The sequence below is a fragment of the Nothobranchius furzeri genome, chromosome 15 (genome assembly GCF_043380555.1).
Source record: "Nothobranchius furzeri strain GRZ-AD chromosome 15, NfurGRZ-RIMD1, whole genome shotgun sequence".
Classification (NCBI taxonomy): domain Eukaryota; kingdom Metazoa; phylum Chordata; class Actinopteri; order Cyprinodontiformes; family Nothobranchiidae; genus Nothobranchius; species Nothobranchius furzeri.
The window spans coordinates 51582580-51609315 of NC_091755.1; the positions used below are offsets into that span (position 1 = coordinate 51582580).

The 26736-nt window shown below is 42.5% G+C and overlaps 2 protein-coding genes across 2 annotated transcripts in view; one reads left to right on the top strand and one right to left on the bottom strand.

The window, feature by feature from the left end:
- Positions 1 to 11863: 11863 nt before the first annotated feature.
- Positions 11864 to 18699, bottom strand: zgpat (zinc finger, CCCH-type with G patch domain). Its single transcript, XM_015968569.3, has 7 exons — positions 18530 to 18699; positions 17615 to 18239; positions 16019 to 16152; positions 15748 to 15912; positions 14497 to 14619; positions 12552 to 12966; positions 11864 to 12289 (listed from the first exon to the last, which is right to left on the bottom strand). Exons 2-7 carry the CDS (start codon positions 18199 to 18201, stop codon positions 12151 to 12153), a joined length of 1563 nt encoding a protein of 520 aa, XP_015824055.3. The 5' UTR covers positions 18202 to 18239; positions 18530 to 18699; the 3' UTR covers positions 11864 to 12150.
- Positions 18700 to 21044: 2345 nt separating this feature from the next.
- tti1 (TELO2 interacting protein 1) overlaps positions 21045 to 26736 on the top strand; it is a 31534-nt gene continuing 25842 nt past the window's right edge. The window contains exons 1-4 of the mRNA XM_015968566.3: positions 21045 to 21191; positions 21729 to 22471; positions 25251 to 25588; positions 25681 to 25951. Coding sequence (XP_015824052.3) covers positions 21746 to 22471; positions 25251 to 25588; positions 25681 to 25951 — 1335 coding nt within the window. The 5' untranslated portion in view covers positions 21045 to 21191; positions 21729 to 21745. The remainder of the gene's footprint in view (positions 21192 to 21728; positions 22472 to 25250; positions 25589 to 25680; positions 25952 to 26736) is intronic.

The window sequence follows — 26736 nt, forward strand, 5'->3', positions numbered from 1 at the left end:
TGAGGTGTTGCAGGAAGACAGGCTATATGTGAGTGAGCGAAGAGGCAGCTGCCCATGCAGGAAAAAGAGCAATGCTCAGTCTTCTAATAAGATGTGGTGTTTCGTGGGTTTTTCCGTGTTTTGAACTACAGCAACAGAATGTCAAACCACAGGGCTTGTAAAGCTTTCAAAAGTATTTACTTATGTGCTACAAATGTGTCGATATTGAAATTAAAAGTTGAAAAGATCTAGGGTGTGTTCCAACTATTGGACAAGGAGTTTTATTTTTAACATTCTTGGCACTGAGTTGGACTCGTTCCAAGTGTTGGTTTGGACTCGTCGAAGTTGACTCTGTTGTCTGAACCGATCTGACGGGTTTATGGATTCGATCCCAAGGTGTTCCAAAGATGTCTGGTTTTGGGAAACCTTATTTTGCAGATGATGTGGTTCTGTTGATGCAAGACGGGCCTGACCTAAAACGTAAAGCACTTGATTTGTAGTTCAGGCTATGTACCAACCCCCAAGAGCATTTCATTGGCAGAGGTAAGTGCCCGCCCCATAACCAGCAGGTTGCAGGTTCAAGCCTCTACTGTTGCGTCCTTGGGCAAGATACTTAACATGCCTTGGCTGCTGGTGGTGGCCAGAGGTACCGGTGGCGCTAGTGCTCAGCAGCCTCACCTCTGTCAGCATGCCCCAGGGCAGCTGTGGCTACAGTGTAGTTCATCAATTGACCGACCTGCAGAGCAAAATCCTTTTGGTGTTAGAGTTGGTCAAGATTTCAATCAGATTTCCTGTGTTAGCTTCTGACAGAAAATAGACAGGGAAACAAAAAAAAAACACTCTAATCTACATCACATTGTAAATTTACAACCAAGGACTCACCCATCTTGGCTCATGACGGGGAAGGCTGTTGTTGGTCCAGTGTCAACGAGACAGTGGAGAATATCTCAGTTAGTAGAAGCTAACTTTTAGCATTAGCAATTCCTTAACATTTCAGTACTCTGTCAGGCTTGTGTTATTTGTGGAGATAAAACATCAGCGCTGCAAAGTAAGTCAATGGTAGAGTCGCGTTGCTGTTAGCCAACCAGAGGCGAGATGTCCAATATCAGGAAATAAGACTCCAAATCCCGTCGGTCCCTGCTCCCTTGTGCTCTGGCTAGCAGGAGTACCAGGGCTTTTTCCTCCAGAAAGGTCATTTATACTAGAGACCACAGCAAATGTATTAAAATAAACAAGTGAAAAAACTGAACAGAGTACAGCATGAGTACAGAAGCAGCCAAAGATCAAAGAAAATCTTTGTCAGACCTTCACCCTGCAGAAGATTACTCCAAGGTCATTTCAAAGATTACCAGAAAATATGGCTCCTTGAAAGCAAGATGTAAACTATAGTATATGTAGGCTAGTCAGACTAAAGTGAGGTTTCACTTGGAGCTCAGACACCTTAAAGCAGCATCCTGTCATAAATGTGGCTCAGGGGGCTGGGGAGAAAGGAGCGCTGCAGCTAATTATCACGGGTAAAACCATGAAGCTGGAAAGTTTGGACAGAACTGTTATATTTTTATAACCGTGTCTCTTAACGCGACTGCAGCGATTTGGCCTTGTGTCTTGTTTAAAGTGATGTGTGTGAGTTAGTGGGTCAGGTTGTTCCCCTAAGAGTTTCACAGGACAACACCTGGGTGTAATTTAGACACGACAGCGACACACTTTCCAGTCTGTTTAATGCAACACAGATGAGCTTTAATCAGCACGTCTTCTCTTTCATCCTCATGCACCTCGGACCCGCTGTTCCGCCTGAGTAAAACCTCAGATTAGAACGAAAGGCATCTAACGTTACATGTGAATATCCACGGCAACGACCTCAATTTTGACCTTAGCCACAAACTATTGTGTTTCTGCCGGCTCAGCATAGAAGCAGCCATCGATCACGGCACAGATTTCCTGAGAGGACAAAAAGGAAAAATTGATCAACATGAAAACAAGGTGAAATTACTGCTGAACGGTTTATTCATTCAATTCTGATTTGAATCATTAAAATATAGTTGTAAATGGATTCACTGTAACAGCAGATAAGGTAAAGTTGGCCTTTAGTCTTATCTATCATATTAATTTCCATGTTCCCCCATTTTTAATGCAAACACAAAGTTATTAATTTAGAAATAAATGAGAATTTCTTTAGATAACTACAAACTCATTTCCATTAAATGATAAGAACAGCCTTTTGTGAAGGCGTCTCATATACATAATTTCAATAGTAAAGGTAAATTACGAATGACACCAGATGGCGAAGCTCCATAATGTGTTGGTGTCCCTCTAGATAGAAAAAGAAAATGTCACACAAGGTCACAGAGTTATTAATTACAGCTAAATGTCATGTTAATACATTTACCAGCACAAGAATTCACTTTAGTTTCCATTATTCCCTATAAAAACGAATAAGTTGGGAATTATGTTAATTAATTTCAACACGGGGTGATGCTTTAATTTAATAACTGGATTCACTAAGCGATTAGATGCTTTGAACACAACGACCCTCGTGGAAAACTACTTTTTTAGTAAAATTAAAATCTTTGTGGAGCAACACTCGTGTATAAGCACATTTCCCTGGAAGTCTTTGCACACAAACTGTTTATTTTTAGCTAAATACCAGAAATTGTTCAAGGCAAACCACAATAAATATGGTGTCTGTGATGCATCTTCTTACCAAGGTTTTCTCACATTGCAGACTTATTCTGCAGACCTGAAACGCAGGTGCATCCACCTATTTCTGCCTATTTTTGGGAATGTTCTAAAGATAGCTTGCACAGGTGCTACCCTCTTTAAAACACCTGAGCTTGTCCCGCTCATTTGAAGTCAAACCCCTGCTGTGGGTCTGAACTTCTGAGTGTTTTGGACACAAACAGCTGGGTCACCGATTTCAAAGGTAAAACACTGTAAATGCAGCTGGCTGCAGATCTTTTATCACCTTCATTTTGGAAATAATGAAGGTTTAGAACAAAAATGTTCATAACTCAGCTTTTAGGCCCTTGATCTTTTTATATTTGAACTCTCAGAAAAGGCTTTACATATTTATTAATTTATAATTCATCATATTATATTTAGCCATGTAAGAAACTGTTGATATAGTGAAATATTGCAACATTTTGTGTTATGATACTGAATTTTTGAAAGCAGTTAAATGATTTTTATTGTTGAGAAATTTACTTGCAAACATTTGCTGAATTTCTTTTGTGTGGTGCGATTTGAGCTCCAACAGCTTGGAGGCAGAATTTTTAATAGCTTTTATTTAGACGAATCGATGAGATCTTGCGATAACGCTGGATGTGTCTTGGAAACGTCTAGCCTTAGTTTTCCAGTTAAATTCAGTGTAAAAAATGGCTAAAATCACCTGAATTTTAGCATCATAATATGTCTTATTGATATAAATGTTGTATGGCCAGATTCTTGTCTACACACACTACTGTTTATCGTTAATATGACAGTAGCCTGAATATCTTTGGCTAAACTATTGGGGAAAAAACTTCAGCGATTAATCCACCTTGTCTTTGATGAATGAAAAAATGACGCATTCTAGCTAAGAAAGACACATCTCCAGTGGATTAAACAGATCATTTTGGCTTAGAACGTTCTCAGGAGGATATAATAATGACGAAATGAAAGAAGCACACAACTTCAGAAGACTTGCTTCCATCGACTCTCCGGCCAAACAGTGCGATCAAATGAGTGATTGATCAGGGAAGTGACAAGGGACTCAATGATCCCTTGAACAGATCTTCAGATGACGCTGAGGATAGAGGATGACCATTTCCGCTACTCTTTATCAATCAGAGCTCAATATAGAGGACGATGAAGCTGCAAGGGGAAAAAGAGTCAGATGTTTTCAAAGCAGAGCATAAAAATAAATTCTCTGAACAATGACTGAAGGCTCTTCAATTTGCCTGAGACACGTCTAACAGTGTTTATAAATTGGCTGCATGGTAGTGAGAGTATGGACGTCTCTCTGTGACTGGGTCAATAAGACGGGTCAGAGCGGAGGAAATGATGCTGAAAGAACATCTGTTCTGCAGTCAAGAAACCTGACAGGCTTGACGGTTCATTTTCCAGCAGGACATATAAATAAAACAAATCAAACAACCAACGGTGAAATAGCTTCACATCAAGTCTGGTTTTCTTTCTGTTGCTTCAAAAACACCTTCAAGACATGCGAACAACGGTGCGCACATAAAACTTTCATTAGGGTGACGTGTAGACTGTATATATGACGAACAGAGCCTCCGTGTCACCCACCCCAGTGGGTGGTTCCCACCACCCCCATCTTGGCCACATCACGCATCTTGTGACTCCCAGAAAATAAACAAATAGAGCTGAGAATGGGGCTGTGAGTATGGGGGCAGAAGATAGACACCCATTAAACTCTTAAGCTTGGTTTATGATTGACGCATTTACTTTCCGCTTGGTGATGCGGCTCGCGGATGGAACGCGCTTCACAATTCGCAGCGTTTATGGTTCATGCGGCTTGTCTCTGCGGTGAGCCAATATTCTCCCAAACTGTATGGGGGCAGCATGGAGCTCTACGGCATGCATCCAACACTACACCATAGTAGAAGTAAAAATTACTGTTGTTTACAACATGGCATTCCAGCATTTTTTTAACAGCGTCCTCGTCTTTTCCGACAGTGCGAGCTATTTCTCTCCAAGAATTATTAACAACATGTTGATCACGGTGATCTCTGAGAGCTGAATCATACAAATGTCTGTATTTACGAACCTCTGCCATACTGGTTCTTGCCAGTCCGCCATGTTTTTCCGCGTCCGACCGTCCGCGTGGTTAGAAAATTTCCTAGGTGCGCGGTGCGGTAAGTTTGGGCCGTGCGGAGGCGCGGTGGAGGGGCGTGGTTGTTAAAATGACGCAATTTTGCCGCGCGGAGCCGTGCAAACCTCGCGGACGCGTCAAGCATAAATCAAGCTTAAGTCGATGTAGCTACAAGCTAGCTGAGCTAACCTGGATCTAACCAAAGCTAATGGAGGTTGGACTGAGCGACTCTGTTACCTTCTGCCTTCTAGGACGTATAACTTTATTGTCACTGAACCAGTGCCTTGGTACAAGACAATTTGGCTTCACAACACAATCCGACCAAGAGATACACACAAACACATAGTCAAAACAGGTTCAGGTAGACTATGAGAGCATCCACTTCAAGAGAGAAATCAGGCCCTCTCGCCCTGCTCTGGCAGGGGGAAGAGTTGGGGTTCAGGAAAAACACCTCAAACGTAAAAGCACATGAATAAATCCACAACATAAATCCACGAGTGGCGGGTGGGAGGGGCAGGGATTCCCCTAGCACCAGGAGGGTTAGCACTTATTTAGCAGATGCACGAATTACGAAAATATTCACCCCCCTCAGAGTTGTCATGATGGTAAACTTGATCTATTAAACCTACAATATTTTTTGAACCATGCTGTAAACATTTATTTCTGCTGTGAAGTTGTCATTTTAACAGGGCATCATCGGGAACTTGCAGGAGCCAGCCATTAGTGGACGAGGGGGGAGCTGCAGCTTTTGTGACTTCCACATTGGCTTCACCTTAGGCAGGTGGCGTTTCCCCCCTTAGGGGGACCGGATGGGGCCAGTGGGGTGGCCATGGTCTTCCCCTTAACCACATCAGTAAAATGACATAAAGTGTGTGTGTGTGTGTGTCTGCTCTGTCTTCTCGATCCCCAGTGAGTCGTGGTGGATGGCCGCTTATACTGAGCCAGGATCCTCTGGAGGTTTCTTCCTGTTAAAAGAGAGTTTTCCTCTCCACTGTTGCTGTGTGCTTGCTTAGTATGAGGATTGCTGTAAAGACTCTGACACTAGTCAGTGTGATGTTCTGTGTCCCTTTGTTTCCCAGCCCCTCCAGTTCCCACTCCAGGTTCTCCTTTTGTGTCTCATGGCACCTTCATGTGTCCTTTGTCTGCATCTCTGTTGTGTGTCTTAAGTTATAGCCACAGCCTCTTGTTCCCCAGTTCATAGTTTGTGTGTCTCAGTATGTGTATGTGTTTGTGTGAGTTCTTCCCTTAGTCTTTAGGTTTAGTTTTGTGTTTTATATAGTTTTAGGTTTATCTGCCCTCCACTGGTTCTCTTCCCCATCCAGATAATTGCTGTCACCTGCCTTTCCTCCAGCCTCACTCCACACACCTGCTTCCTGTTTCCCTAATTGCTCCTCCCTGTCTATATAAGCCCTCCTTGTCTCATTGTTCTTGTCGGTCCATTGTGGTTTGTCAGCGTTATGTGTTCTGTCAGTCAGCTCGTTCCTCTGTTGGTTTTTGACTCCCTGGATTTTTGGATTTTGGCTCCCTCCCATTTGGATTTATTTTTGTTCTTCCTCAAAATAAAGGATTTTTACTTTACATATCCACTCCTGCCTCGTGTCATCCTGGGTTCTGCAATTTGGGTCCTACCCTCCTAAACGTGACAGTCAGTGACTCGATGCAAGTTGCTGGGTTCCTTATACAGGAAGCTTTTTACTGATTGGCTTAATGAACTGACCTGTATTGGAATGTTTATTATGTGAAGTGCCTTGAGACGACTCTTGTCGTGATTTGGCGCTATATAAATAAAATTGAAACTTGAATGTGTTTTGAAAGCTAAGCCTTGAGTGGTGGCTAGGGGTGGGAATTGCTAAGTTTTTATCTATATCAATGGCATTGTCGATTGTGTCTATCGATCAAATTCCTTATCAATTCCAGTGTAGTTAAACAGGTGGCAAAAAACTAATTGCACACGGCTCCTGCAATATAACTGTCAGTTTCTTTATGATAAATAACCAGTTGTACCTGTATCAGTTGGAAATATCTTTCCAAATGTTCTCCTTTATGCTCCTTGTGAAGGCAGAGTCATCTTTTTGCTCGGTGCAGTGTTGCTGTAGCTTTTGTAGAGAAAAAACATCTCACCACAGGTCAGACCTTTGTCCACTGAGTCTGCTAGTGTGGAGGTGTGCACATAAGGTAAACGACACTAACATGATAAACAGCGTTAGTTGATTAGTTCCCTGCAGTATTAACAGGAGAGGACGTGCGAATGTCACCGCTGCGTTGATATTCACGAGCCTGGAGCGGGTCTAAACACGTCAATAACTTGAAGTTTTAGCGTATTTTGTGTCCAAAGGCTTTTGTATATTCGGAAGGCTTCCTCCCATGATGAAACATCTACTTTGCAATTACTGCAAGTTACCCTGTTGTCGTGCTTTCTGGTAAAATACAACCAAACATTCGAGCATGTGTGCCGCTTAGACGCCATGTTTCCTGCTTCCGTAAGCTACACAACGTGCGCGGTGACGTCATTCGCACCATTGATAAGGGGAATTGTTTGCAAATGTGGTGAACGATTCCTAGGAATTGAACCAATGGGAACCGGTTCTCAACAAGAACCGGTTTTCGATTCCCAACCCTAGTGGTGGCCTTCGAATCAACTCTCAGTCGTCCCTTACAAATAACACAATTCAGGCTCTAATAAGAGAAGATGTAGAGTATCAATAGTTACATCTTGCATAGGAAACCATCAAAGGTGAGAGTCCATAGAAAATATGAAATCAATTTGATGTATCTTTGAATACTTTAATCAGAAGATCCAAACTTTTTATTGCAGGGATTAGGTAACGCTTCGTAATAACCCAGTCAAAAAGAGAGAGAGAGACATGTTTAAAAGTCTAAGAAGATTTATTTCTAAACAATTTAAACAAGGCTAACTCTAACTTTAACTCTAAACACTATATGTGATGAATGGATCTAGTTGTGAATGAGGCAAAAGGGATGGTGTAAATGTGGAGTGTTGTTATCAAAACTCTCTTTTCCCGAGAAGCCTTAGTTCTGTGTGGGAGCGAATGTTTTGCTCTAAACTATAGTCGGAGTTTCAAAAACCACATTCGGACGTTGTCTTGTCGTTCTACATACCCTTGACGGAGACCTCCGTGTAGATCCAGAACGCCAGGTCCTCAGACCCCCATTTGGTACCGAAGCCGATGAAACAACGTACGGTACGACAGACTAGTCTTGGGATTTCCTCCAGGTCAGCGGCAGTTGGTTGACAGCATCGGCGGGACCCTGAAGGGTCAGTGAGTTCAGCTTTTACTCTGAAGGAGCGTTGCTTCAGGTGGAGCATGCAACAGGTTTATTTTCCAGCTGGTCAAGGTTCTTTGTGGTTAAAAAGTTACGAGGGGCCGGCTCGCAACTCTAGAACGTTTGGACCCAGTTAAGGGTGACGTGGGAGTTAGTTTTATAATTCAGATGTTTTGATTTATGGTCGAATCAAAATTGGACAACAAATATAAACACCTCACAGATCATGCCACGCGTCAGAAAGGAAAGCTCTGATTGGAGAGACAAAGGAATGTGTCATGTGATTAACATTACATGTAATCGGTCTAGTGTGTAGTTTAAAAGTTATATTACTTATTAAAATACTATCATAGTATTATAATATCAAGTAATTGATATTCTCATTTCACAGATTGATTTAACATGATCTTTACATGATTATTTGGACTAACACAGGTATTTGATCATTATTTAATAGAGAAAGAGTTTTTGGTCTTCTTTCTTCTCTTGAGCTGTAGGGGGAGGCAAATAGAGCTCCGGGAGTTCACGTCACGTTTCCCGGCATGCAACAGTTCAAATCGAAACGGCGCCATCTTGGCAGGCAGAAGCTCGCAGCTGGACTATTTGTTATTGTCAGAAAACTCAATCAGACAGGAAATTTGGTAGATTCCTGTTGTGCCCCAGGATGCAGAACAGACGCGGACGACATAAGGAATGAGCCATCTACAGGATTCCCCAAGATCCGGAACGCCGCAAATGTTGGATCATTGTAATAAAACGCGCTAGTGACCGGGCTAAAATGAAACTGTGGGATCCCGAGAGTAAAGGATTTCACTTATGCAGCGACCACTTCATATCAGGTACTTAAACCAATGTTTCCTCAACTGTGTATGGTATTTATTTTAAATACTTTCATTACGATTCTTAGTGGGTTTCCTAAACGTATTTTTGGCGTGGCTTTTTCTGTCTTATTACTCATAGCAACATGTAAACGTCACGTAAAACGTTGCCTCGTGAGTTCTGCGTGCTGCCGTTTACGTGTTTTATGATCACAGCAATTAACTGGCTAAGCTGTATTTAATTTTTAAGCAATGGTTGATCAATTGTCAGATCACACATAAAAAGCACTTTGGATTGCTATTATCTGTCTCACCGAGACAGATCCTGAGACGCTCCTGCCTGACATATTTATTTTATTCACGAAAAAAAATCAAACTAGTGATTTCTCTTGGCGTTCAGTTTATACATTCAAACAGCACAGCGCTCTATTTAAACTACTTACGTGTAAATCTGTTATTTGTCCATCCATTTTCATCCGCTTATCCGGAGTCGGGTTGCGGGGGCAGTAGCCCAAGTCGAGAGGCCCAGACTTCCCTCTCCCCAGCCGCCTGAGCCAGCTCCTCCGGGGGAATCCCAAGGGGTTCCCCGGCCAGGTCCGGTAAGAAGTCCGCTCTGACAGCTTCTGGCGTTTTTAAAAAGTATCCCAGGGGCACGGTAAGGGTCGGAGATGTTTAGTCTATTTAATTTCTGACTATATAAAACGATTTCTTCGTTTTAAAGTGTGAAGTAAACTCCGACGAAGTAAAATCCAAGCGGATCCCGTTCACGTTCATGGTTACATCCGTGTTTGTTTACCTTTTTTCCTGCCAAAATGGCGTCTACTAACTGAGAGTCACGTGGGGTCCGGAGCTCTATAGCTAGTTAAAACAGTTTAGATGCAGAGGCATCAAAAGGCCTTGAGCAGATCTGAAGGAGATTAGATCTTCCTGAGGAGAAAGGACCTTTAGGTCAGAAAACAGTTCCTTCATGACGCTACAACGATTAACAGCAAACGGAACCAGGTGAGTTGGCATGCAAACTCCAGATCTTTCCAGGACTGTGGCGCACACACGTGTCCTACAAACTGTAAATTTGTCTCTGTCTCTGTAGTGGTGAGCTCAGACCTGGGGCTCACAAATGGGGAAGGCGTGAAGAACAGAGCCTCGAGGGATCCCATTAAATCCACACAACCCAGAGCATTTTGCCATTTTCTCCAACAATCAGCAAAGTCCATGTGGTCCCTCTGGTCACCAGCAGTCAGCGTGCTGCCACTCAACAGAAAAGAGCCCGAGCGGGGCTTCCCTCAGGGTAGAGTGGAAGATTCAGGGGTTCTGCGAGTGTGACTGAGAGCTGGGCTCTTACGGGTCCGCCTATCTCATTAGGGTCAGAACTTCCTCCGTTTCGTATCTCTTCCCCTTCAGGGACAGGCAGAGTGTGAGTTTGCTGATGTACATTTGTCTCTCCAGCTCTCTGTCATGGTTTCCGGCTAAACTTTAGCAGAGTTTGGCTTACCTGATTCTTTTGGGAAGCAGCAAGAATTTTGAGTTTTCTTTTTAAAATTTTAATCCTGCCCTGTGACAACACATCCTCATGTTAGAGCTAACAAAAATGAGGCACCAGATTAATTTTTACTAACACCACAAGCTTGTATCCAACTGCAGAGCAGAAACAGTCGCCTATGGAGAAAGTATCGGTTTTGTGAGCTGCTCTCTTAATATATTATTTAATCATCACATATCTGTGGCATCAAGGAGCAACTTCTGAGTTCAAACACACGGATGGAGCACAATGTTTACACCTGAACAGTATCAGGATGTTTTAACTCACAGAGGCCTGCAGGTCTTCTGTTTTATGAGCAAAGTGCTGAGAATCCACTTGTTATGAGCGCTAAACGTTATTTTGCCGCTTCCGTGCGGAGCGGTAGGGAAACACATTTCAAACACGGAACCGAGTCTGGCTACCGAGCCGAGCAGAATTCTGATGACGTCACACCGGTGCGCGAAGGTGCGGGTTCCAACCCACAGGAGAGGAGGGAGAGAGGAGGTAAACAGCGAGTGGATCAGAGGGACTGAACTGATGTTTTGGAGCAAAACTGCAGTAAAAATGGCTGTTTGTCTTCATTATCTAAAATGTACACCCACACATGGACTTAATTTTGGGGAGGGGACAGGGGGGACATGTCCCCCCCACTTTTTCCAAAGTCAAGTTTTGACCCCTGCACTTTTTACCATCCAAAAACAATATTACGCTATATTAAATTGACACTGGTTGAGCTCTAGGACCAAGCGGAAAACAACCATTTGTGTTGAAGCCTGTTTCCCATTAGAGCATGCTGTAAAGATCCCCCCCCCCCCCCCCCTCCTCCACGTGAAAATCACGTCCATGCACCCACACCCCCCACGGTTTAGACGCGGCGCTCATGCAGGTGTCTCTTTCTGTTCCGACACTGCTACACGTAATATGTTTAATTTATTAAGCCTACAATTTATTTTTACTCAGTAACAGATATGATTTCAAATGTAGCGAATTGCAATTCTTTTTTTAAAAACGTACTCAAGTTAAAGTTAAAGTACAGATTCAAGAAACGACTTAAAAAGTATAAATATACAAAAAAAGCTTCTTAGGTGTGTTCTTGCTGTGTCGTATCTCTAATTCCATGCTGTAGTTCTTTTTTAAAACACAGAGCAGTTTTGTTTACCTGCTCTGTGTTTTAAAAAAGAACTACAGCATGGAATACAAAAGAAGCTACTCAGTTACAGTAACGTGAGGAAATGTAACTTGTTACTTTCCACCTCTGAATTTAATTTAACAGAGGTTACGGTTGTAGCTTCACAGATGTGATGTATATAATTCACATGAGATGTGACATTAAAACCACTATGATACTGGGAGTAAACTGCACTAAGCACCTGAGGAGCCGCTGGCCAGCATGACTCAGAACTCCCGCCAAAGTGAAAAGAAAACGTAGAAAAGTAAATAAATGAAGCGGAGTCTTTTTTGCACCAGATTTATTTGTAAAGTTGTGTAAGTTAGAAATAAAAGTACAACAAGTTCAGCAAGACTTTTAGTCGTGAAGAAAAATTGTTCATAACTTCTATTTTATATTATTGTAGCTTTAAACTCTGCCAGAAGAAAGCTTTTGTTTTTTAAAGTGAAAGAAAAAAAGATGGAAAAGTGCCGGTGAGAAGTGATCCGGACACAAAACTGAAGTGAAAACAACATTTATTTTCAGGAGGCCTCCTTTCTGTTTCTGAAGTCTTAAAATAAAAAAGTGGGTATCAGAACTCGGTCATCTTCTTGTGTGTGTCGGCCTTCCTGTGCTCGCTCTGGATGGAGAGCTCCTGTGCTTTCTGCTGGGCCAGCAGGCGGCGAGCCCCTGACAGTTGCTCCTCCAGCTGCTTAACTCTGGAAGCATCTCTGTGCAAAACACAAACAAACCCGGCATGAAGGAGGAGGAGGAGGAGGAGGAGGAGGAGGAGGAGGACGAGAGGGGTGACAAGTAAAGAGGATTTCTGGTAGCTATGGAAACAAGAATCTCACCTCACATTTTCACATCCTGTTTACATTCTCACACAACTCCTACCGCTCTCATGTTACTTTAAATACATCTGATCAGAAATAAAAGCTATCTGAACTCGACCAGAACTGATAAAGTGCTGTGAGACACATCTGGACCGACCTGCCCGTCTGCCTGCTCAGTGACTCGCTCAGTTTCTGGATCTCCCTCTCAGTCTGAGCAACCCTCTCAGCAGCCTGGAACAGCTTCACATTCAGGCTCCTCTTGGCGTTCCTTCCTGCTCTGTAAGCTTCCACCCCGGTCGCCGTCGCTGCCGATGGCGCAGCAGCGCCCCCTTCTGCAGGATCTGTGCATTTGTCTCCAAGCTTGTGATTTAAAAAGTCAAACACAGTTTGCCGCTTTCCGGGAACTCGGGGCTTCCGGCGGCGTTTCGGGCGGGAAGCTTGTGTTCCGTCTTTCGCAGCCTTGTTCTGAGTGCGTCTCTGTGTTAGCTCTGCACACTCGTCCAGAGACTTCCCCTTCGGTAGCACCACCGCCATCACCGGCTCTACTCGACCCTCCTGCAGCTTTCCTAAACCTGTGGAATGGAACAAGCTTTTGAAAAAAGGGAGCTGGGGTCTCATTTATCAAACATAGCGTAGAATCCTTACTACAACCGTACTTAAGCTCAGCAAAAACAAATGTACTTACGCCAAGTTGGTTTGTGATCTATCAAACATGGAGTACACACAGCTGCACGCAATCTCTGCTTCATAAATCGGAGACTAACGAGAAAGTTTCTCAGCTGCATTTTAGTCACATCCCGTCCTCACCACGCCCACTTACTGCCATAAATGGTCAATGCAAACTAGTGCCTTGTGGATCTCATGCATGTACATAAGCCGGCTGTTGCAGCGCTCCGCCAATGACGATGGCGACCGTAGATCAAGGCAGATGAAGGAAGCGCAATTTCACAGAAACAGAAACTGAGGTACCTGTGGGTGAGGTGGAGAAATGAAAGGAAGTGCTTTTGCAAAACAAATAAGAGAAAATCCACGGAGCGGCACAGCGTTGCTGAAGCCGTCGATGCTGTGAGTTCTTCAGAGAGATCTGTGGCGGATATAAAAAAAAGTGGTCCAATCGGGATTCGATCCCCAGACTCCCAGGTGAAAGTCAGGCATGCTAACCAGTCAGCCAAACGGAGATCTCCCCTGTACAAGTACACACTGTCACAGACGCATGATGTTCTGTCTCAATCTGTCCCCCTGCTGATATTCTGCACTCCGTATTCTGCGCGTCAGGCTGTGTGAGTGTGCGTGCGCGCGTGTGTGTGTGTGTGAGTGTGCGCGTGTGTGCATGTGGGGGTCTTGTTCTGTGTGAAAACGAAGCGGTACAAGTGATAATGCTGCAGGATTTCATAATTGTATCTTCTCAGCAGCAGCACTGCAGGTGCTCTCCACGTCCAACATGTGCATAAGCCAGGTCCTTAGTCAACTTAAAGTTGCGCACATTTTTCCGCTAAGTTTTCTTTCATAAATCCCAAAGTTTGCGTGGAAAGTTGCTCACGCAGTTTTCCGACCCTGTTTTGTGCATAAACAAGCTTGATGCATGAGACCCCTGATCTTTATTTATTGAAAAAAAGAAAGAGAAAATCTCTTTTTCATATGGAAAACTGTCCCCCCGGGCCGGTCATCAAAGTAAAGGTTTCTTTGAGATTAGGATTATTTTTGTCTGGATCAAGTTAAAACATTTTATTAGGAGACGGACTCGATCTAGATCATCAAACAGCTTTTGCACCAACGATTAGGTTTTATGGATGTAAATGTGCCTTTGAATGTTTGAAACAGTAGAATTACAGGTAGCAATATGTCACGTACTGGCAAGGCAACGCAGCAAACTGCACTGAGCACATCCTCAGCAGAAATGAATTTAAAAGCGCTAAATAGTCAACACGAACACTTTTTTTTATCTCTGTGTGTCATTAATCATCAGCAGCTATTTTATCAGTTTCATTTGTTCATTTGGATTCAGTTTAGTTCGATTCTAAACTAAAAAGAGAGTTTGAAAAAAACAAGAGTATTTCACAGATGACAGGACTTCATAACACCAAATGCATTTGAACTCTCACCTTTGCCATATTCATAGCCCATTTTGAGCATGAGCTTGGATCCGATGCCTCTAGTGTGAGCCTCCCAGCCACCGAAGTTAGCGCTGCTTGATGCTAACGTGGATTCTGTGGCAGAGTCCAGAACTGTGGCGAAAAAAATAACGCAGAAATGTGTAACAACATGTATATTACATTTTTATGTATGTAATATATAAGTGTGTGTGTGTGTATATATATATATATATATATATATATATATATATATATATATATATATATATATATATATATATATATATATATATATATATAGAGAGAGAGAGAGAGAGAGAGAGAGAGAGAGAGTATATACATATATATATACATATATATGTATATATATATACATATATATAGAGTATATACATATATATATACATATATATGTATATATATATACAGTATATATATATATATATATATATATACATATATATATACATATATATACAGTATATATATATATATATATACTGTATATATATGTATATATATATACAGTATATATATATGTATATATATATATACTGTATATATATATATATATATATATACATATATATGTATATATATATAAATAAATATGTGTACACACATATACATATATATGTATATAAGTGTGTGTGTGTGTGTGTATGTATATATATATATATATATATATATATATATATACTTTTTTCAGAATAAGACAAATAATTAAAAATAAAAAAATAATTCCAATATTTAAAAACATAACTCTTAAATTGGTTTAATTCAAGGTGTGTATTCATATTCAAATGTTTAATGTTGATTTTATGTAAAATAGTAAACGGCCTGTATTTGAGTCCTAGAGCCCCCCCCCCCCCCCCCCCCCATGCACTTTACAACTCAATCAGTCATCCACCCACCTACACACACACATGCACACACACATTCACATTTAAAAACACCCTTTCACTCAGTTTAGATAAAAAAGTAAATATTGATGTATACAAATGTTTATATATTTTTTTAATTTTAAATATTTTTTAAAAATATGTTAAAACATAAAAAATATTTTTAAAGCTTAAAATGTAAGGAGGTGTTTATTTATATTTATTGTATATATTTTTTTATATTTTTTACAAATTAAATATGTCTTTTAAAATATAATTACATAATTACTATATTTAAGAACACAACCTTTACATTGGTTTAAGTGAAGGAGGTGTGTTTTTTCATACAGATTCCTTTTATTTAAAATGGTCTTTATACCTTTAGCATACCCCACAGCCTCCCCATCTCCAGGTTCTTCAGTATCAGAGTCTGAGGAGAGTGGGTCGTCCTCTCTGAGAGGTGGGATGATGCCATCAGCCTCAACGACAGCATCTTTCAGCAGCAGTGAGTCAAACTTTACGGTATAGAAACCACTGTCAAGTTCTAAGATGAGAGAAAACGGAAATAATAATTTCAAATGTATAATTATTGTGATCAAACTACATTTAGATGACATTTAACAAATTAAAACAAAATGTGATTGAGAGACCTTTTATTTTGGCGGGGTACCAGATACCATCCTCGTGCCGAGCCAAGCAGGACGAACCCTCTTCGAGGTTACCAAGGTCGCACTCCAAGAAGTCTCTGAGCTCCGACACAAACACCACTTCACCGTGAGAAAACCTGCAAAAGTGAGACGAGTTTCTGTAAGAAAACCATTCAGTTATTTATCACAACTTTCCTCTGACTGATAATAAAATCCCATTCGGAGCGATTCGGTTTTATCCGGGTAAAACAAAAGAATAACAACAAATGTAAAGGTGCAGAAGATTTTTTTTCTAAATAAAAGATGCTAAAATGATGAGAAGATTTTAAAAAATACACACATTGAACATTATTTTCTAAACTTGTGTGTGAATGTCCTTTACATTAATGTGACAAAACACAAATAATAAAAAAGCAACAGATGTTTGGTTTCTGCTTCCGGCTCTCGGAGGGTGCAGACGCTTTTCTTCTCCTCTCCTCCGTATCTTATCCTCAAAGCCTTTGTCTGTCCGCGTGTGCTGGGTGCACGGCTGCTTCTGCATTATTTTCTGGAAACTGAAATTCACTAAAATGGATCTCGTCAGCTGGTCTCTCAACGCGGTTGATACAATTTTTTCAACGACGAGAACGGGAGAAGGGACTCCCGGATGCCCCTCCGGGACAGACCAGCTGTCTGTGGAGGACTCTGAAGACGTGTGGATATTCGTGGTGTTGGTGTCAGGTTTCCTGCTCATTGGCCTTGGAGGCTACTTGGCTTACCGGAAAATTAACGAGCTGTCGAGGAATATTGGCCTGATCCCGGAGCTCAGAGATGGTTTGCACCGCAGTGAATTCAGACTCAAATAATTGTCGAGATGAATCGTAAGCTTGGGACTTTGGCGGAGATTCATTCTTTGGCACAAAAGATGGATGCCATCAAGGAGAGAGTGGACGAATCAGCACGGATTGGGATAGATTAACGTCCATTATTGGGATTCTGAGAGGTTGAGGACCAACAAATTGTAAGACAGAGAGGAAATTATCTCTGTCTGGCCCCAAAACAATTTCTAATCGGAATCTGGTGTCCTTGAGCCTGCAAGGCTCCACGAAAACTCCCCCCCCCCCCTCAGAAGATATGTGGAATGTGCCGTCGCTATGGCAACTCTACTCTGTCTCCTATCCCAGCCTGGGCGGGACAGCGGGAAGGCCGCTGAAACGTTCCAGGGTCACTGCAACCCTCCAACCCTCCAACCCTCAATGCTTCCCCCCCACCCCCCCCCCCCCCCCATCCACACTGAGGTGACATGCGCTGCTTATCGTGGCTGCAGGAAATGAAGTGGAGATAGTCCCAACCCACCACCCCACCTAGTGGACACTTATGTTGTGTTGTCTGAAGTCTGTTGCATATATGTTTGAGGGCAGCTCTGAAGTGCCTTTTTTTTCCTCCACCTGAACCAATCCTCATGTAACCCTCTTATCTCTGTTAACTCAGGGTTGCGAATGACCACAGTCACCAATTCTTGTCATGTCTCTTGCCCGTGTATGTCTGATCTCTGAATTGTGTGTACTGAAACTCTAATTTCCCTCTGGGATTAATAAAGCATCTTTGATTTGATTTTACCTGCAGTTATCCAGAAAGCGACATTTGTCTTCCAGGTAGAACGGACAGGGCTTCATAGATTTTTGGGTGGGGTAGATGTAGAGCACCCTGACTTGTGCCTCCTCTCCATCAGCAGCCGGTTCTGCCCCCACCACCATGGCATTGTGATACTCCAGCGTCCCCCATGTTGTCCTGTAAGGCGCCCTTACTTTGGTACCACTAAGATCATCTTCCTCCTCATCTTCCTCCTCATAATACACGCTCCCACTGTCCTTATCCTTCTCTCTGGTATCAGAGCTGCTGCCAGAACTTTCTCCTAGTTCAGAGTAAAACGCAGCAAATTCAGCATCAAAGACACCGGAATCAGCCGCTGCCTCTGAGGTGTTCATCTGAGGTCCGTTGCTGTCTTCTAGGCTGGACAGTAGCCGGCTTTTCTGTACAGATAAAAGGCTGGCTTCTGTTAGCGCTATCAGCTGGCAGAGGTCTTCTTTGAGCTTGAGCAGGTCTGGCTGCTGGCTGGGGTCCAGGCCAGCTGACAGGGCCATCTCCACCTGCTGCAGCTGGGCCCCATAGGCAGCGATGGCAGCCTCCAGGCTTTCTTCATCCATGCTGACAGCTTGGCACGAGCTGGGACAGCATCAACCGCCTCCAACAAGAGATGAAGAAGATGAACAAAAGGTGCAGAGGAACTACAGTGTCATTACATGTTTATACATTAATAGTACAAACAGATCAAAGACTACACTTCCAGATATTTGATGGATTACACAGAAAGAACAAGAATTTCAGACGTTTTCTCTGTGTGAAGCATATATTTATATTTAAATGAATGAGGCTCTTCATAGTAACCTCCCCATCCATCCTGCTAGCATGGGTTGTTTTAGCTGCTAGCCGTGTTTCCATAAACTCTGGTGAATATAAAGGTCGTGTCATTACCTCAGTGATTACTCGAGCTCTCTGACATCCACTGCAGCAATAAACGAGGTCACGTCTGCGGAAATCCTTGTTTTATTCATGTCAAAAAAGAAGCAAGTTGACACAAAACACAGCAGAATGACGTCAAAGCGGCAAACGCGAACAACAAGAGCACTTCCGGTAAAAATGTTTTCCTTTCAAAATAAAGTAGAAACAACTGTGGTCAGTCAGCAAGGTTAAAATAGTTTCTACATTCATCAGAGGTGTCAAAAACAATCACATTCGTTACTAATGAAGAATAGATAATAGGGTTTAACAAGAATTACGTTTTATCTAAAGCATCTTTCAAGGAACTCAAGGTCACTTTACAACAAAAATAATAGAAATCAAGTTAAAAACAAGCTAAACAAATCACTCATTAAATCCCCAGAAATTACAGAGCCAAAAGTCAGAAAGCAAAACAATAAAACTAACTCATAAATAGTATGCTGTCTTGGAGAGTTTAGATTTGAAAATGGAGAGGGGGTCAGAAATGCAGAAGTCTCACTTCAAGCATTTTACTCAAGTAAAAGCACTGGTTGCAAAACAGCTTAAAGTATAAAGTGAACACGTAATGTAAGTTAAAAAAAATGCCATTAAGGACAACAAAGACGCGCACATTACCACACCTTTTATAAAACAGGCCATTACTGACCATAATGATGGTATTTAATATAAAATGTCAAAAATTGACAAATTTGAGATACACTGGGCCTGTTTCAGCTGCATATATCCATCCATCCATCCATCTATTTTCATCCGCTTATCCAGAGTTGGGTCGCAGGGGCAGTAGCCTAAGGCAAGAGGCCCAGACTTCCCTCTCCCCAGCCACTTGGGCCAGCTCCTCCGAGGGGAATCCCAAGGTGTTCCCTGGCCAGGTGAGAGCCATAGTCCCTCCACCGTGTCCTGGGTCTACCTTTAGGTCTCCTCCCGGTTGGACGTGCCCGGAAAACCTCACCAGGGAGATGTCCAGGAGGCATCCTGACCAGATGACTGAGCCACCTCAACTGGCTCCTCTCAATGTGGAAGAGCAGCGGCTCTACTCCGAGCTCCTCCCGAATGACTGATCTTCTCACCCTATCTCTAAGGGAGAGCCCAGCCACTTTTCTGAGAAAACTCATTTCGGCCGCTTGGATCCGCGATCTCGTTTTATCGGTCACTACCCAAAGCTCACGACCATAGTTGAGGGTAGGAACGTAGATTGACCGGTAAATCGAGAGCTTTGCTTTCTGACTCGGCTCTCTCTTCACCACGACAGACCGGTACAACGCCCGCATCACTGCAGATGCAGCACCAATCCGCCTATCGATCTCACGCTCCAGTTTTCCCTCACTCATGAACAAGACCCCGAGATACTTCCACTTGGGGCAGGACCTCGTCCCTGACCCGGAGAAGGCATTCTACCCTTTTCCGAATCAAGACCATGGTCTCAGATTTAGAGGAGCTGATTCTCATCCCAGCTGCTTCACACTAGGCTGCGAACTGCTCCAGCGAAAGCTGAAGATCACATTCTGATGAAGCCAACAGGACCACATCATCTTCAAAAAGCAGAGACCTGATCCTCAGGCCACCAAAACGGATGCCCTCCACACCTTGGCTGCGCCTAAAAATCCTGTCCATAAAGGTTATGAACAGAATCGGTGACAAAGGGCAGCCTTGGTGGAGTCCTATTCTCACTGGGAACGAGCCCGACTCACTGCCGGCAATGTGGACCAAGCTCTGACACCGGTCATACAGGAACCTAACAGCCTGTATCAGAGGGCCTGGTACCCCATACTCCCGGAGTACCCTCCACAGGGCTTCCCGAGGGATGCGGTCAAACACCTTCTCCAAATCCACAAAACACATGTAGACTGGTTGGGCAAATTCCCACGCAGCCTCCAGGACCAACCAGAATCATTGAGACACTCAAACCTCTCCACCACGGAAGGTGGCAGTCCAGGGAGAGGTATATGTCCACTGAAAATGAAAGCAGTACAAAGCTCAAATAATTGCCTGGAAATGTAAGAAGTAGAAGTACACATTTGGCTACTGATTAGATACCCAAAATTTCTTCTTTAGGTTCTTGAAAATTTAGCATTTAATTTAAGGTGAGAAATGCTTTAGTTATGGTGGAAAAAAATGTGTTATTGAAATATTTTTCATTTTGATGGATTTATGAGAGAGGCTTGTTTAAATTCTGTTCATTCAACACAATGAACAAGATTGCCATCTCCACCAATTTTCTGACTAAGCATTTCATGAACGCATGCCATACTTTATCACACACACACACACACACACACACACACACACACACACACACGCACGCACGCACGCGCGCGCACGCACGCACGCACACACACACACACACACACACACACACACACACACACACACACACACACACGTTTGCCTAGTAACAGATAGTAAAATAAATCAGAAGCTTCAAAGTAAAAACTTTTACCATCTCTTATTCTGAAAATAACCGGAGGTGTTTGTTTTTGTCATATCTGTGTGCCGTTGTCGCAGATTCGTGACGATGGCGACAGCCTTAAACGGAAACTTCATCACTGTAAAATACTACACATGGGATTTATTAATGTTATAGTTAAATATAAGCAATGGCATCTAAGTTATAATGCTTAATATTACTAATGCGAAGGTAGGTAGTCTTTTTTATTCCGTTCGTGGTGCGGCGTGGTGGAGGCTAAAGGCCATCGGTAGCACAGACAGACATGAGATATTAATACAGGTTAATTTATTCTAATAATAATAATAATACTCATTTGTTTGCTCACATCAAATAAAAATGTTAGATTTAGATTATTGTGAAGCTTTATTCTGCTTTGAGGAACGTAGGAACCATAGATAGCTATTGTTTGTTTTAACCGTGTTGTTTTTCATGTTACAATAATCAATTCTAAAGGACATTTTTATGTTGTTTTTTTTGGTTGCTGTCCATTTTCTGTTAATCAAATGAATAGAGTTTATTAACATGTGTATAAATCTTTACGTAGGCTTTGTTTTTGATTATTTTTTAAGCAGACGGGCAACAATTGAAGTCTTTAATAAACAGAAAAACAAAAGAAGAAAATTACTGATAAGTTGAATGAAAATAATTTTAATTTCACCCAAAAAAAATCACATTCATTTACATTTCTGTGTACCTGAGAACACTTTCTCTCTTCTGCCCATGCAGCGTCAGCCCCTGCTGTGATGTCTCCAACCATGTCTCAGATCAATGATCCAAAGGTTGCTTTTGCCTACCTGCGCCCAGCCTGCGTCCTGCTCACCAAGGAGCCCACGGTGGCTAACGTGGAGACGCTCGGTGAACAGTTAAAAGAAATTCATGACGCTTCATTGCAACAACTGCAAGAGTACGTCCTCTTCCCTCTACGCTTTGTACTTAAAGTCCCCCAGTTGAAGAAGGAGAAGCTGGTGCAGGCTGTGGCTGAGGCTCTCAGCTATGTTCTGGAGAAGACGTGTGTCCAGAGCTGGGACACCCTCCACGATCTTTTCTCAGAGCTCTGCCTCTGCCTCTGTTCTCCCACGGATCCAGGAAAACCTGCAGATTTGTCAGAGGAGCTGAAATCTGCTTTGCTCAGGTGCCTGGATGCTCTTCTCCACGCTGCTTATGGGGATATAGTTTTCAAACTGTATGAGCCCATCATGCTCCCTGGACTCGGTGCTGCTGTATCGCTGCTGTTGGCTCTAGGAGAGAAAGAGAAATCCAGAGAGGTACAAGCAGCTGCTCTAAGGTGCCTCCAGTCTTTGATTCTACATTGTGATTGCACTCAGGAACACGTGATTCCATCTTCAGACGAGCGATGCTCTGTAGGCAGCACCATGGCTTCGTTCTTACCTGGAATCGCTATGGCTGTGTCCAGGATCATCACAGGCAACCTGAGACAAGGCCACGCTGTTACAGTCAGGGCTATCAAGGTACTATAAGTCATTTTAAATGTTGTTAATTACTGTAATTATTTATTACATTAATAAATGAGTAATTATTGCTACGCTATATGCTGTAAAACAGAAAATGACATAAAATCAATTAACACACATGTAACGTCAGCTAGCTCTTCTTTTTATTTGACTTTTAAGAAGCCATATATATGAATATTTAGTGGTCTTGAGCGATAGTTCTTCAGGTTTTATGACAACCTGAAACACTGGCTCTTTTAAAAGTTGTGTTTCGCTGCAAAAACATTTTATAAATATTATTTCTGATTTTTAAAGGGACATTATGGAAGTTTGACAGCCAAAACATGTGTAGAAATAATAAATGTCTTCTTCATACATTCTCCTGCAATGCCCTGGTCCTGTAGAATGAGCCCTGGCATTTTTACTGTGATTGCCTGTTTTTCTGTAAAATCACAGAAAAAGAGAGATGCTCGGGTCGAGCAGGCTGCTTCATGCGCGTTCACGCTCAGGCATAGCCCGTAGCATTTGCTATCAGTAGCTTTAGCAGCAGAGAGAGAGGCAGTGCCACTTTGTCGCTGTTCCTAACGCCTAGTGATGAACCTAGCTACATTTCTGAGGATCCTTAGCTTCTTTCTGTAGAACTTTCTTCTAGATATTTCCTGCAAATTAGCAACAAAATAGCCATTTTCGCTCCGAACCGTTCTTTGAACGTTGTTTCAGCTGTCTTCAAGGATATCCAATCCATTCCAATCCAATTTTATTCATAAAGCGCATTCACAAGGCATTACAACCAAACAAGGCGCTGTACACTAAAAATGTTAGTTAATTAAACCGGCGTTATACAAACATGTCGAACACAGATAAAAGATAAAAAGGAAATACAACAAAATTCCCAAAATCTAACAGCTAAAAATCAATAAGACACAGGGTGAATAAAAATGAGAAAAAAACATTTTAAAAAAGAACCTCAATAGTACGGAAGTCGATAATTGTGGAGTCCATTTTTAGACAGTGCAGATGTAAGTGAGGTTCATAATTATGTTGTATAAGCTAGGTTGAAGTAGTGAGTTTTCAGGCGTGATTTAAAAATGCTAGCTGTTGTCGCTTGCCTCACTAGCAGTGGTAATGCGTTCCACAGCTTCGGTGCACAGACAGAGAAAGCCCTTTCTCCACGGCTTTTTAAACGTGCATTCGGAACAGCTCGGAGGAGCTTATCTTCAGACCTGAGAGCACGCGGCGGGTTGTAGAAATGGACAAGTTCACACAGATATGGAGGAGCTTGATGGTTCAAGGATTTGTAAGTGAGAAGCATAATTTTGAAGTTTATCCTGAACTGCACGGGCAACCAGTGGAGAGATTTCAGAATTGGAGAAATGTGTTGTCTTCTGTCAGCTCCAGTCAGCAACCTAGCTGCTGAATTCTGGACCAGCTGAAGTCTAGAAAGAGCTGCTTTACTGATGCCGTATAAGCAGGAGTTAGAGTAATCCAGCCTTGAAGTGATAAAAGTGATGACCACCGATTTCAGAAGACGGACACTCAGGATGTGCTTTAGTTTCGAGATGCGTCTTAGTTGGTAAAAACATGATTTAACTGTGTTATTGACCTGGGCATCCATCTTCAGAGCCTGGTCCAGTTTTACTCCAAGGTTGGAGATTACAGAGGATACTTTAGGTGAGAGATAGTTGAGGTCAGGTTGATGAGTCGCCGTGGTACTGTAAGGACTGAAAACGATTAAGTCAGTTTTGGAGTCATTGAGATGGAGGAAGTTGTCAGCTAGCCATTGCTTGACCTCAAGGATACAATCAGACAGAACTTTCGTTGATTGAGTTGGCTTAAATGAAAAATAGATTTGACAGTCGTCAGCGTAAAGATGATATGAGACAGCGTGCTTTCTGAAAATGGCTCCTAAGGGCAGTATATAGAGGTTGAACAGTAACGGGCCGAGAATTGAACCTTGTGGGACACCCCAACGTAGAGGCTGTGACTCGGATGAACAGCCATCAAACATGACCCTAGCAGACCCTAGATATAAATATTACAGATACTGTGAATGTTACTAGAGTGTAGCTCACCTAGTAAGACGTCGGACTCTCATGCAGAAGACCTGGGTTTGATTCTGGGTGTGAACATAGTTTATTTAGAGTTTCTTTTTTACATTAATGGTATATTTTTTTTACAGTAAGATGCCCAAATTTTTATTTGAGACTCGCCGAACGGCATTGAATTCACAGATAAAAAAGATGTGGGTTCAACTTTCATTTTGGAACAATTTTTCAAGCAAGGGAAGGGAATGATCTGAGCATGCAGGAGGACTGACCCATCATAAACCTTTGTCGGCTGTGCTGAAGAGAAAGATACAGAACCAAATTATTTAATTAATTAGCTGCACGTTCTCCTGTCCTCTGTCCTCCGGGCCACACACACACACACACACACACACACACACACACACACACACACACACACACACACACACACACACACGGGACTGTCTCAGCTGTTATTTTTGTTAAGGAGTGTGCACGTACAGCATGCGCGCCTCGTGCACGAGCCTACTATTAAAGCTGCCGTTACGTTTTTGGCCTGAGGGGGCGATCACGAGCATAAAAATTCAAAAGTCCATGAAGTCCCTTTAAACAAGGCTTTTAAAAAAACCTTTGTTAAAAATCAGTTTTGGCAGCGTAACACATGCATATTAGAATTATAAACTCACTTTTCAGTACACGTCCCAACTTAATATCAAAAAACATTCACATTTCTATGTTTATTTTTGATTTTAATGTCTCCTTCTATCCAGGTGTGGTGCGGGTCCGTGGGTTTGGTCATGGAAGACGCTCAGCTGCAGAGCAGTAAAGCCTGTGAGACTCCCTCCCAGGAGCTGGGCAGGATCGGACAGCTGGTGGTCCAGCGGGCTCCGGAATGGGTGAAGAGTACAGCAGGGAAGCTCTCTGTGCTGCTGAAGAAGATCATCTCCTGCACCTCAGCCCACCGGCACTGGAGGGTGAGACTGGAGATGGTGGAGCTGGCGGACCATCTGCTGGTAGCGTGTAGTCAGTCACTGAGAGAGTGTGTGGGGTTGCTGCTGGAAGCGCTGGTAGGAGCGGTCAATGATGAGGAGCCCAAAGTTAGAGAGAGGTTTGTTGTGATTGAAAAAGTGGAAAAAAACAAGATTTAAAACAAATGCATTGGTTTATGATGTTTGCTGAAGCTTCTGTCATCTTTTGAAGGTGTGAGGCTGCTCTTAGAGAGATCTCACAGAGAAGTCAGAGCTGCAGTCGGAGCAGTGACGGTACCAGTCAGATCCTCGCTGATGTCCTGTCTGAGAATCTCCACTCTTTGGCCACCTCTCTTCCTCGACTGATGAGAACCTCTAACGACCAGAAGAAGCTGTTTGTCCTCAAAGTGTTTCTGGGTTATTTCAAAGTTCTGGGACCTCTTGTCTCTGTGGTTCTGAACTCTGCTGCACATCTGGAGCGGATCTCTAAAGCGCTGATGCAGGTAATAAAACAGCAAATGTGTTAGATTAGATCATTTCTCACTGGCCAGTGTGCCTGCACAGTGAACTGCAGGTGTCTGCAGAACAGTTAGTTTGTTAACAATCTAACACCGGTGGATCGCCAGCTACAGGTTGGGACAAGTCCTACCTCAAGCAGGACTTTTAGCATCTCAAGCGAGGCTGATGCAGCAGGCTCTCCTTCAGTATAGAGCTGCACATTGTTGAGTCCATGATACCATCTATGAGATGCAGCTCCCCAACAGCAGCAGCACTAATGCAGCCCCACATAAGGACACCGCCACCACCGTGTTTCACTGTAGGCACCACTCATTTCTCACCTTTATCACGCCATACAGTTTTGAAACCATTAGTTCCAAAAGCAGTGATGTTTGTCTCATCGCTCCAGAGTCTAGAGTCCCAGTAGTCTTCATCTCTTTCAGCATGGGCCCCAGCAAACCCTAGGAATGCTTTTTGTGCATAAGAGAGGCTTCCTTCATGGACAATACCCATACAAGACATTCCTCTGCAGTGTGTGCCATATGGTGTCACATGAAACGGTCACTCCAGTTTGGCTCTCTACTATATATATGTATATATATATATATATATATATATATATATATATATATATATATATATATATATATATATATAAAAATATATATATATATATAATGTATATATATATATATATGTATGTATATTTATGTATATACATACATATATACATATATACATACATATATATATATATGTATGTATATATGTATATATGTATATATGTATG

What these genes read in the sequence shown, in the direction of transcription:
- zgpat (XM_015968569.3), bottom strand. Translation starts at nt 18,201, where the DNA reads ATGGATGAAGAAAGCCTGGAGGCTGCCATCGCTGCCTATGGGGCCCAG. An exon ending in GGCTGTGGGGTATGCTAAAG is followed by an intron (nt 14,620 to 15,747) that starts GTATAAAGACCA and finishes TTTTCGCCACAG; the next exon opens with TTCTGGACTCTGCCACAGAA. An exon ending in GGGCTATGAATATGGCAAAG is followed by an intron (nt 12,967 to 14,496) that starts GTGAGAGTTCAA and finishes TCCATTCCACAG; the next exon opens with GTTTAGGAAAGCTGCAGGAG.